Consider the following 12,925-nt stretch of genomic DNA (forward strand, 5'->3'; position numbering starts at 1 on the left):
AATTATTATTCGCCAAATAAGATTTTAGATATTGAACATGTAGCCCATGAATTTAAACAAAGTAGGGATCTCGCTGATTCCTCGCATAATCTATTTCTTATAATCTATGTTTTGTTATAAATTAATCCTGCTCTAGAGAATAACCTTTCTGATGGAACAGACATTGCGCAAATACTTAAGCGTCGTCTACAATACACGGAGTAAGAAGAGTAAAAAATTGACCAATTACAATCAAATCTGGGAAGAATAATCAATTGTAATTGGTCAATTTCTTACTCTTACTTCTTACTTCGTGTAGACAACGCATTATTTAAATTGTCGAGAATTTCGAGACAAGACAAGATTTTCGAGTTCGAGATCACAAGACAAGAATGTACATTTTAAAATTTTTTCAAGACAAGACGATATTTCCTAAAATCTCGTCTTGTTTCGTCTTGCGGCATGCCTAAACTTAGGCTTAAAACACCTATTGTAAATCCGGACTAAAGCTTATGGCATAAAGGCCCATCTACAATACACGGAGTAAGAAGTAAGAGTAAGAAATTGACCAATCACAGTCGATTATTCTTCTCACATTCGACTGTGATTGGTCAATTTCTTACTCTTACTTCTTACTCCGTGTATTGTAGACGACGCCTAAGGCTGTATTAGCATCTTAAGAAATTACTTAAGATGGTCTTAAAATATGATTATATGAACGGATTACGAATATACGCTTAGTCTTATTATATATTTTATTATTTTTCTAAGACATTTAAAAGAAATAAAAAAATTTTCAACTTAAAAAAAAGTTAAAAAGTTATCGTTTAAAAGTAACTTAGTTAAGTTAAAATTTAATACACTTATAATTAACTAAGTTAAGTTAAAAGTTATTAACTTTTTAACTTTTTTTTTAACTTTTAACGTTTTAACTAGTTACTACCCAACCCTGAATATAAGTATATAAAATAAAGTTTACTCGAAATCACAACAAATATTAAAATCAAAATCAAGTAATTATAAAATATATTAAAATATTGTATATAAAAGAATTAAACCAAGAGGCCACTATAGTGATTTTTTTACTCATAGCGACAGTATGAGAAGTGAGTAACCTTTTATTTCGTGTAAAACATAAAAACAATACATATATATTTAAGCCTGTGGTCGCGGTCGCTTAAAGGGGAGGTGGGCTTTCTAAAATGTTACAGATTTTGATTTTTTTATTGAAAACGTCAAGGTTGAATGTTGTTGCAACCAATAGTTAATACCCTTATTTCAAAATAGGCAGACTCCCATACCCCTCAGAAGGGTACAAGGGATCACCATACTGGGTCAAAGTGGTAAAAATTTTTTCTGAAAAAAAATCGATAGCGACAAAGATGAATTTTTGTCTATTACTTAATTTTGATATTAATTGTCGAGAAATATGATTCTCATACCTTTTCGATGGTTACGAAAACAATCATACCTACCCAAATATGAACAATTTTACATGGAATAAGAAAATTGTATGTATTCGGGAGGTATAGCTGTCTTCATGACCACCCAAAAGATATGAGAATCATATTTCTCGACAATTGATATCAAAATTAAGTAGTAGACAAAAATTCAATCTTGTCGCTATCGATTTCTTTTTCAGAAAAAATGTATCACTTTAACCCAGTATGGCGATCCCTTGCACCCTTCTGAGAGATATGTATGGGAGTCCGCCTGTCTTGGAATAAGGATATTAACTATCGATTGCAACAACATTCAATCTTGACGCTTTCAATAAAAAAATCAAAGTCTGCAACATTTTGAAAAGCCCATCTCCCCTTCAAGCGACCGCGACAGGGCTTAAATATATATATATATATATATATATATATATATACACTACAGTGGCCTCTTCGTCTAAATTATATAGAATTTTCTTATCTCTATTTCTCGGTAGACGATATCACTTCGAATTTAATATTGTGTTTTATCAGTTGCTCGATCAGAGATGTTTTACCGAACGCAGCACCGGGAGTAAATACTCCTCCACTGTAAAAATAAAAATACATAAAAATAAAAAACCAAAATTCAACATGTAACTACACTACGCGCAACAATTAGAGAATCACTTTGAAACCTGCAAATTTTGTCGCCTATTTTAAGGCGATGCTAAAGCCTCCTGTTTTACCACATTTCCATTCGGTGAAAAATCTCTGTATTGGATGTACGGATTGCAAAAGTATTATTGCTTAAATTAAAGTACGCACAAACAGGACCTCAGCTGCACTGGATTTCATGAGAAAATCGAAAAAAAGTTTCAGATTCGTTACAAATTCACTTACTTTTGGCTCGTACAGCTGTCATCTCAGATATATATTTGCTTGATATAAGAGTTTTAGAGTCCATATCTTGAAAATAAGCGTGCAGCTGAGGGCACGTTATTGAAACGAACGAAAACGAGTTTGTAGAACTAAGATTGAAAGTCTAGAAAAGAAATATTTCCACCGAATAGAAAATACGTGTATACAGGTGTTTTGCGAAGACTAGGACTGTCAACAGAGCCGAAATTCCGTGTAGCAGTAGTTGCACAGTCTTGCGATAGATGGTGCTGGCATATGTTAGATAAGAACAGACATATGCGTTTGAGTAAGACAGAATGATATATATAATATAATGTAAAAACTAAATCAAAGATGTCACCACAATTATCGAATTTGGAATTAAAAACGTCTGTATTATCGACCTTGATTGAGTTGGGTAATCGGTTTAGCATCCCCTTAAGAAACGATATCTCCACTTTCAGAGATCGCAGGACAATTTTTCTGAGTGCATTTTAAAGAGTAATCAGGTTCTATAATGAGTCTTTAGTCGGCAATCGGAAGTCTTTACTTAGTCCTAAGACGCTATCGGTGAGTCGGAAGGGATATCGGTGAGTCGGAAGGGATATCGGTGAGTCGTAATCGGTGAATCCGTAATGCGGGGTCTACAATAGAAGTCGTAGTAGTGATAGGGTCTTAAGTCGTAGAAAATTGACCAATCATAATCGATTATTCTTCTCATATTCTACTGTGATTGATTAATTTTCTACGACTTAAGACTCTACGACTGCTACGACTTCTATTGTAGACCCCGCTTAAGGTTGGCCAACAGCCAACATTTAAGGTACCGATTATCGATTTTCTTACGACTGACCAATCATGTAGCTTCTCGGTAGCCATCTTTCAGTTTGAAAGATAATAATTATTCAGCATAATGACTATTATTACTTCTTCATCATCCATTACTCTATCACTATATTATCAGTTTATTATTAAACACACAACACAAATAAATGATTTTCTATTTTAGAACTGATTGTATTCAGCCCCTTTCCGAAAATTCAACTTCTTTCCCATTGGTCGAGCCAAAGGACTCGCTATACAACTAGCGACTTGTAGATGCGAAAAATCCTGAAGTCACCGACTTAGGTTAAGACTTAAAACTTCCGATTACCGACTACAGACTAAAAACTCATTGTAGAACCCGCATAAAACTTCTACTTTGAAACAGATCATATGATATTTATCATCATATCGAATAGTCTTTTTCGCGAAGACCAGAAGCAATGTTGTGTTAAAATTCTGAAAATTTCATTACTTTGCCACTTTTCATGGGCAAAGTACGAAAAATCTCACGCGCGCGCGCACACACACGCACCACACGCACACGCATACACGAGGTGCAAATTCCGACCGAGCAACTTCCCCTTGGTGCACATCGGGTAACGCGGTGATTACTCAAAATCTTGCAAAATATAGGGTTCCCTTGGAACCTGATAACTCAACTTCTAGGCATGCTAGAGTAATCGTCGAGGTCTCATTTTAAAGGAAAAGTTTCAGACTTTAAAATGTATGTAATGAGATTTTTCGACCTGTTCGTATTTTACCCATGAAAAGTTGCAAAGTCGTGAAATTTTCAGAATTTTAACACGACCTGCTGCACTTCGCGAAAAAGACCATTCGATGGAACGACAAATATCATATGAACTGTTTCATTGAAATTACAGTAGAAATTTCACCCTTTAAGATGCACCCAAAAAAATTGTCCTGCGATCTCTAGAAGCAGAGATATCGTTTCTTAAATATCGACAAAATTTGCAAGTTTTAAAGTGATCCTGTAATTGTTGTGCGTAGTGTATAATTGTCTTTCAATTGTCACTAACCCTCAATTACATGAGTGAGTCATTTGGGCTCGGGTGAAAATTTTAGTCGGTCGCTATTTTTGTATGGTTAATATTGCAGAGTTGAAGCAAAAAATTTGAAATCTTTCTCTGTCGATCGTTGTAATGCAATTGTTTCGTTATTGTCTTGATGCTAATTGTAATGCAAAAGTTTGGCTTGGGTGACTTAGAACCGTCGAATTCGACAGATTTTTGCCGAAAATAAATTCGTGTTTAATAAGTTTATTAATGCTCTATTCAAGTTTATTTATTGTCTTCTTATAATTAAAACGTATATTAATTGTCAAACAAAGCATTTTTGCGAGAGGCGTCTTGGCAAAACGATCGCTCTACTTTTTCGGAGTTATAAAATCATGTAAATAATGTCGATGTCATTATATATTTAAAATAAAATATTTTCATTGCATTTTTAAAGAAAATACCCGACATATCATTCGATATCATTATTCCGAACATGTATAAAAATGCCCCTATTTCACTTGTGCAAATAATTATACTTTTTGGAATGAATAAATATAACATATTTATTTTTCTTAAAGTTCATATTCCTCTTTTCAAAACACTACTTATTTTTATTTGTACCTTTTTTTATCACAAAGATTAAAAAAACTCATTGTACTCTTCACAAATTGTTCTTTCATATATTTTGGCATAACTTTTTTAATCATTATCAAAATCTTTTTGATATTTCGATTCTATACATTCTGACATTTTATTAGAAGAAAAAATATTTTCCACTGAGATTTGTGATAATTACATTAATTTGTGAGAATCAGTCAAAAATACCGCAAGTAATTTGGACCTAGACATGTAAAATAGAACTCTAAAACGAGGTATGTAATTGAGGGTTAATTGTCTTATACTATAAATGAATAATTTTTTAATTTTTAAAAAATGAGACTACAGTAGATATAACAGTTACAGTGAGTAATTAATAATTTATTAATTTACTAACTTGTCAGGTATTTTGTCAGTTTCGTTAAGGATTGTTGTTGCCGATAAGATCGCTGTTATGCTAGTCATCTCGTATGCGGGAGAATCACCAGAGACTCTGGTGATTACTTTCTTATTAGGTGGATCTGTATGTTCATCGGTAGGTTCAGACAATTTTTCAGTCCATCCACTAGCTTTGAATGTAATAGAAAAATGTGTCGATTTCTGCATTTCCGGATTCGGGTTCTCGTAACTTATGAAACCGTATGAAAATAGAGCCGGATACTACAAATATCGCATTTTATTGTATTATCTAAATGATTTTGACAATCGCGAAAGTACTTGCACACATACTTTTAGAAGTAAATTACGGCCGCATGATGTGCGAGACAAAACTAACAAAAGCATACCAGCAATGGCCATAATCAGGAATTCGAAGAAAGACCTAATAATAAGCGTATAGACTTTAACAAAAATTATTTATCAATATTCATTTCTATCGGTATCATACTGACTTCAATGTAACATAAACTTTAACCTGTGAAGGCCTCTGTTTATACTTGTCATATAAGAATCGCTGTGTACGAAGAGCTACTGAACGATCGGCACTCGGAAATGGTACGGACCATCCTTCAGAAACATCGCTTCGGTGCAATATATTTCTGCAAAATAAGTGGAATTATTAACCCTGCTTACCGTTAATATAATTACTATTTCTTTCTTTTATCAATATTGCACTAACTTATATATTTTCTAAACATTTAATATGCATAGAAAATTTATTTATGTTTGACAAAATGTGATTTATGTATACCAAGATGATATACACAAGACAAACGTGAAAGAAACGTGGTAGAAACGTGTGTACCTTGATTTTAATTTCGGTGTGAATTCAGGCAACTTGATAGGATATAATTTTTTGCGTAATGCTTGTACTTCTTTTACGTGAGCCAGACTGTGTACTGCAGATTCCCAAGTCGCATAATTCATTAATGGACCTTTCTTGTCAGTAGCACTTGACCACACATTCATGTACATTTCAATAGCATTGACTTCTCCTTCAAATTTTTGTTGCGTGAAAATGACTCCCAAATCACTAGGAATACAGTCAAAACCACAAGCGTTTACTATGTGGACGCCAGCTTCTTTTGCTGCTTCGTTATATTTTAATTGCATTTCAATCATAAACTATAAAATATTGAAGATATCAAAGAGAGAAATCATTAACCGATCATTGTACTGTTGCACAAATGTTGTTAAATTAAAAATTACCTGTTCTTCACCAGTGACATCAACATAATGAGTACGAGTAGTAATGCATGTTTTGATAACTGGTTCTCCATAAAATCTATATGGACCGCAACAATTGATAAGTATCTTTGCTCGCTCTGTCATTTTCTTGAGAGATTCCTCATCTTTTATGTCAGCCAGAATAATAGGCACGTCCTCTGATAAGATATATGTAATATAATATAACATTTGCTAATAATAAAGTAATTGACTATTACGATTGGAATAATTAGTTCTGAGTTTTAACCGTACCAATATCTAAGGCAAATTCCTTAACAACTGCATCTAAAGCTTCTTTCCTACGACCAGCAATACCAAACTTTATTTTCCGATCCTTACACATTTGAGATGCATTTTTCACTACATATTTTCCAGTATATCCAGTAGCACCAAATATTACTATATCTAAACGATTATCTGCCATTTTTCTGTAATCTATAGCAAAATATCATTAATAAACCATTAATATTTTTTACAACTTTACATTTAACTTAACAAAAATATCTTTTGTTAATATAAATTTTATAAAAAATTAAAAAATGCTCATTAATATATTTATCAGAAGTAATTCATTAATTTTTTTTTTAATTATTACCATAGTATATTATTTTGTTCTTATTTAATCCGGTGTGAACTAGTTAATAAAATATAACCTAAAAGTACTTCATAAGACACAACGAATCTCCCACTAAATAAAAACTACAAATAAAATATTCAGAATTATAAGAAAATTATGTTTATTAAAATTTTAATCAAATTAGTAACAATTTTAAACGTTAAAGAGATCAATGTGTACAAAGTATCAATATAATGAAAAATAAATAGAAACCGTTTATGTTAAGCTTAAGTAAAGGCACCAAAGATAGGTACATCACAGGAAATAAACAATATATAATTACGCCAATGAGAGCCGACACTAGTCATTCATGCGTAATAAAAAAACTGCATATATTAAATAATAAAATTACAGACGTCTTAACCTTTGGTATTGAATTCTTTTTAGTGTATAAGAAATAATGTGACGTCAATATCCGTCACATTACGAAGAAGATATGATACAATGTCGCTATCTGTTGTCCAAACATAAAAATCTTCTTTGTCATATTTTATCAAATATTCTCTCGAACCAAACATGTTAGAATTTAAACTTAATACATCGAATCAACAAATATAAAATTAATAGTCACAATGGTAAAAGATATAAAATCACTAAAAAAATTATATTATAATTAGAAAACAATAGTTTACAATAGATGCAATATAAATAATGTCGTATGAGAGGTCGACTATCATTCACGACATCTAATGTAAGATAGACAATATGGAAGATTTTTATATTAAACTGCAATTTAACGATGATATATGACAAAAATGTACCATACTTTCTTTTATTTTGCAATGTAACGGATTGTCTTTCGATGATTATTTCTTATGCGCTGAAGAGGATCAAGGGTTAAAACGTCTGTAATTTTATTGTTACGTCCGAGATTCCACACGCATGGAACCTGAGAGGGTGAACGTAACATGAACCGAAACGCCGTATCGTCAGTCCCAGCTCCGGACCGCAAGGGAGCTAAGGGGAGGGACCGACTCAACGGGAGGCACTTCACTTCGTCCTTTGGCCACTTGGTAGAGCCGGGGGTTCGAGGGAGGACGAAGCGGAAGCCTCTCTCGAGATCGACGCTCCGCTGGGGTGCGTTCCAAAACGCAACTTTGGTAACTGAAATTTATAGTTAACGTAACGTAAACTATAGCTTTTTAGTAACCAAAGTTACGTTTTGGAACGCACCCCTGAGTGCCGCTCGAGGCAAACGCACAGGCTAAAGGCCGGGAAACTAGGTCAGTGTACCGTAAGGGCATACTTCTATCCTAGTTGGGCCAGTGCGTTCGATGCCCTTATTTTCGGCCTTGGAAGTAAATCCAAAGGGCCGGGGATTGGACTAAGTGCAATCGCGTGATCGGGGTTATAAATACGAGGAGGTGTTTTCAAAAATCACTGAAACTCCGTGGTTTAGTCATATCATATAATTAACATTAAAAATTGGTACATTAATTGCATAAATTTATTACATAGATTGATTTTTATTATTATTTGATGCGTGTATGTGTGGTATGTGTGTTTTGAGGAGAAGAGAAAAAGGAGAAAAAAAGGGGGGGGTTAAGGAGGATTTAAACAGGTGAGGAATAGTCTGTAAGGAGAGTTAGATGTTCTGCTGGGACGATAAACGGGAAAGAGGTGTCGTTGAGGTACACTATAGCGGTTCGGGGGTTATCGGTAGGCTGAGACAGCCAATAGGCCAGGAGGGAGCTACAGATGTGATGTAGTGGAAGTACGGAGGTTGAAAAGACGGAGGGAAAGAGGGTTGGTTATAAGTAAGGTCTAAAGGCGGAAGATAGACGTTTGAGACGGGGGAAGGACTCGGGTATAGTGACGGGAAATCGGGTGTTTCAGAGGGTTCATCGGGAAGTGAGAGGAGGTTCGACACTGGTGAATATGAAATTGGTATTGGAGGGGAAGGAGGAGAAACAGAGAGAGTTGGTGGCGATAGTTCAGCGACGGTATAGTTTTCGACCGGCGAAGCTTCGGTGATGCGATTTGGGGAATGATGAGCCTCCGGGAAATTGACCCTATTTCGTGACGTTCTGTGAATCGTCCGGACATATGTTATAACGGAGCGACGGTGGGAACGGGCGGTGGTTCCGTCTGAACGCACTGCAAGGTTCATGTATCGATAGTTAAAAGGAAAACAATTAAGGACAATTAAAACAATTAACTAACGAACAAGGAAACGAAACCGGACGCGAGTTCCTGAATGTAAAGAGTGGAAAGAGAAGAAAAGGGATAAAACGGAAGGAGGGCGACGTTCACTTACTGGTTGATGAAATCGGCGGAGCCTGTTGAGAGAACTTCAAAAGGTTCGAGGTCGGCGTAGGTAGTCGGGACCTCGGGGCGTCAAGTCACTGACTCTAATACTTGTTTTAACGAATAACAATGGAGTCGCCCGAGACTCGAACTCGATCGGTTTTGTATTAACTGGGTAGCTTGGGATAACCCTTTCGACCAACTTTAAGAACTGTTACTATGAAGCCCTCAGCAAAAGAGAAGACCAAAAGACAAGAGCAAAGACGAGAGCAAAAGACAAGATAAAAAAAAGACGCTCAGGACCGCGGAACTGTGGTTTATATAGCGGTTTTTCCTAATTAGTGGGGTTCAAATTTGGGTGGTGGAGTGACTCGGGATTTTGGATTGGTCGAGATTATGGGGGAGGAAAGAAATCGGTTGGTATCAGCAAGTGTCGTCTTAATTTATGACTTTCCTAAATTTATGGGAAAATGCACGTGCACCGATTAAGACGAGCGCACGTGCACTGTCGGCACGCGCCCGTCAAACACTTTCCCTGGACTTCGCATGTCACATTTATATTTTATGGTCGCGGACCTCGTGAGAATCGTCCGCGACTTGCTTGTCAAAAAAATGTTTAGGCGCCAGTACTGACATTAATTGCCGTTTTTAATGGCGCTGTCCAAGGGAAGTGTCATCGGCGGTGCATTAGCTCCCTGCGTTCACCGATTCCAACTCCATTTTATTTGGCATTAATGGAGACGCTGGAGTCTTTTACTTTAAACTTTCTCATGGGAAAAGATTTTTATTACTTTTCCTAGAAGTCCTAGGGGGTTGATAACCCCTAGGTCTCCGTGAGAAAGAGAAAAGAGGCAGCGTGAGTCCGCTGGACTTAACATTATTATTAATATATACAGTTTTATTACATATGAATAACTAGTGTCGACTCTTATATTGACATTATAACAAGGTGTTCAAAAAAGGTCGGACCCCGAATTAACTCAGAAGGATGACGTTTTTGAAAGAAATATTTCAAAATAAAAGTTGTAAGGTATAAAATCTATGTACAGATCGATCTTATCTGTTTGACCTTGAATGATGTCACCAAGGTCAAGTCAAGGTCAAATCGATATTTTTAAATAGAACACATTTTTTATGTCAGAGTCTAATAATTGGTGTCAAGAGATTTTCAAAACACTTAATAAAATTATTTTTTATTCAATACTTTGAGTTGTAAGGTTTGAAAGTGACAGTACCGCTGGCATTTAAAAACAAAGATTTGACCTTGACCTGACCTTGGCAACGCCACCCAAGGTCAAACTGATAAGATCTTTAAATAGATATTTTTATAATATAAATTAATAAAATAGCTCAATTGAAATAAATTAAAAATAGGTAATAACAAGGGCTACGAGCCAATTAAAATTAATAATGTTTAATATTTAAAACTATAGATTAGTAAAAAGTACAAACGTTTCGACGCTGATCGGGTCATTCTCAATGTTATTATAATAATATTACAATAAATGTCGGATTCTCATATTACACAAACAGTATACGTTATAAAGTCGATTTAAAAAATGTAGATACGTATCAAATGCTTATGACTTCCTTCTTTGTTACGAATATGTGGTCCACCGAAATATTAAAAGTGAGACGTTGAAATTGTTCAATATAATCGGGACGCTCGTGATATTCGTATTTTTCTTCTATGAAAAGCAATCTATTTAAAAAAAAGTTTTCAAAGAAACCAGTTGTTAAATTCTGAATACAATTAAAAAATAATCACAGTGTATAAAAGAAACAACTAACTATAATTAAAAGTAGACCAACAAAAGAAAAAAACTTTCTAAAAAATAATATAATATAAAAATATAATAGAAAAACCGTTAGAGATGTTAACATTAATATCAATTACAGATTAAAAATGAACAAGTCAATAATTCAATGCATATTAAAATACAAAACTATAAATACTTTCTTCAGTCGAACTATTGTGAGTTAAAAATTAAAAGAGTAAAGCACCCTAATAGCACACTTTATTCGAAGGACGTTCTGGCGAACATTCTTAGGACATATGGATATCCTTTAAATGTTCTATGGAACATCCTTTGGAGATCTGTGCTATTAGGGCAATGGGTACAGAAATTTTATAATTAAGCCATTGTGCTGTATTAGAGTAGAGAAACGTGTAGCATCGACAGTATCAGACAACGTTATGAGTTTAAAAAGGAGACAAATAGACACGGAGACAGTAATATGTGGAAGGGGAAAGGGAATGTATGATGTTAGAATATGTTTCCGACAGAGATTCTGTATCATTTTGTTTTTGTTAATTCCATGTTTCTGTCTTTCTATATAGACCATTTCCGATATTAATTTCTTGTCGTAAGAGGATTTAATGTCCAAAATTTCAACATTATCCCATTTAAAATTGTGATTGTGATCAATGCGATGGTTGGAAATCACTGATGGCGATTTAGACCTTTTTTTAATATCGGAAGCATATTCCTGTAATCTTGTCTTTGATTGTTTTTCTGTTTGACCTACGTAAGTAGCATCGCAAATATCACAAGAGATCTTATAGACTACGTTTTGATTGCACAATGGATCCAAACCATCTTTTCCTTTTTTTATAAAATTTTTAAGCGAATTCGGAATAGAATAAGCTAATTTACAGTTGAAGATATTAACAATTGGAAAGAATTTCTCAGATATGGATTTTACGTAAGGAATTGTGAAAAACTTCTCCTTAACTTTTGTTAACAGTTCTGTTAGTATTATCCATATAAAATTTAATTCTTTTTGGTGTAAAGGAAAAGATGAATTGTAGTGGATATCCATTATTTAAACAAATATTGATAGCTTGCTGGAAACGAGGATGACATAAGCGTATTATTTTATCCACAAACCTATAGATTACACCTCTCTTGACAAAGCGGATGCTGTGAGTTATAATTGAGAAATCTGTCGGAAAAAGTTGTCTTACTATATCCATCAAAAACAAGGCTCCGTTCCTCAATCAATAATATAGTGTCCAAAAAACTTAATCTACCGTTAATGTCAACCTCCATAGTAAATTGCAACATATTTGTGACAAAGAAGGAAAACATAAGCATTTGATACGTATTTAAATTTTTTTTAATCTACTTTATAACGTATAGAACACTGTTTTTGTAATATGAGAATCCGACATTAATTGTAATATTATTATAACATTGAGAATGACCCGATCGGCGTCGAAACGTTTGTACTTTTTACTAATCTAGTTTTAAATATTAAACGTTATCAATTTGAATTGGCTCGTAGCCCTTGTTATTATCTATTTTATATCTTTTTATACCATACAACTTTTGTCTGAAACATTTCTTTCGAAATGTTATCCTCCCGAGTAAATCTGGGGTCCCTTTTTTGAACACCCTATATATCATATTATATATATTATTGTATATATGTATATTATTTCCTGTGAGTTTATTTTTGGAGTCTTTACTTAAGTTTACATTTGCAAATTAAAACCATTTTAAAGACCAAAATGTTTACAGCCAATTTGACTTTCTTTACATAAATACGAGGGTCACTATTTATATTTTGAGCCTAATAATAAAAATAATAATAAAAAAACAATAATTTGTCATTTATTGTTTTTCAAAATATTCTCCTTTATGATCTATACACTTTTG

At 33.9% G+C, this 12,925-nt stretch overlaps 1 protein-coding gene across 2 annotated transcripts in view; it reads right to left on the reverse strand.

Annotated features, from left to right (window-relative positions):
• Positions 1–1,868: 1,868 nt before the first annotated feature.
• Pu (GTP cyclohydrolase punch) overlaps positions 1,869–12,925 on the reverse strand; it is an 18,821-nt gene continuing 7,764 nt past the window's right edge. The window contains exons 2-8 of one of the 2 annotated variants that reach the window (XM_018507343.1): positions 6,653–6,835; positions 6,383–6,558; positions 5,979–6,298; positions 5,626–5,769; positions 5,465–5,555; positions 5,133–5,395; positions 1,869–2,007 (exon numbers count right to left, since the gene is read on the reverse strand). In XM_018507343.1, the coding sequence (XP_018362845.1) occupies positions 1,902–2,007; positions 5,133–5,395; positions 5,465–5,555; positions 5,626–5,769; positions 5,979–6,298; positions 6,383–6,558; positions 6,653–6,824 (1,272 nt within the window). In that variant the 5' untranslated portion in view covers positions 6,825–6,835 and the 3' untranslated portion in view covers positions 1,869–1,901. Of the gene's footprint in view, positions 2,008–5,132; positions 5,396–5,464; positions 5,556–5,625; positions 5,773–5,978; positions 6,299–6,382; positions 6,559–6,652; positions 6,836–12,925 lie in introns of both variants that reach the window. The other variant, XM_018507342.1, reaches the window with a different exon arrangement.

Source organism: Trachymyrmex cornetzi, unplaced genomic scaffold (genome assembly GCF_001594075.2).
Source record: "Trachymyrmex cornetzi isolate Tcor2-1 unplaced genomic scaffold, Tcor1.1 scaffold237, whole genome shotgun sequence".
NCBI classification, from domain to species: Eukaryota; Metazoa; Arthropoda; class Insecta; order Hymenoptera; family Formicidae; genus Trachymyrmex; species Trachymyrmex cornetzi.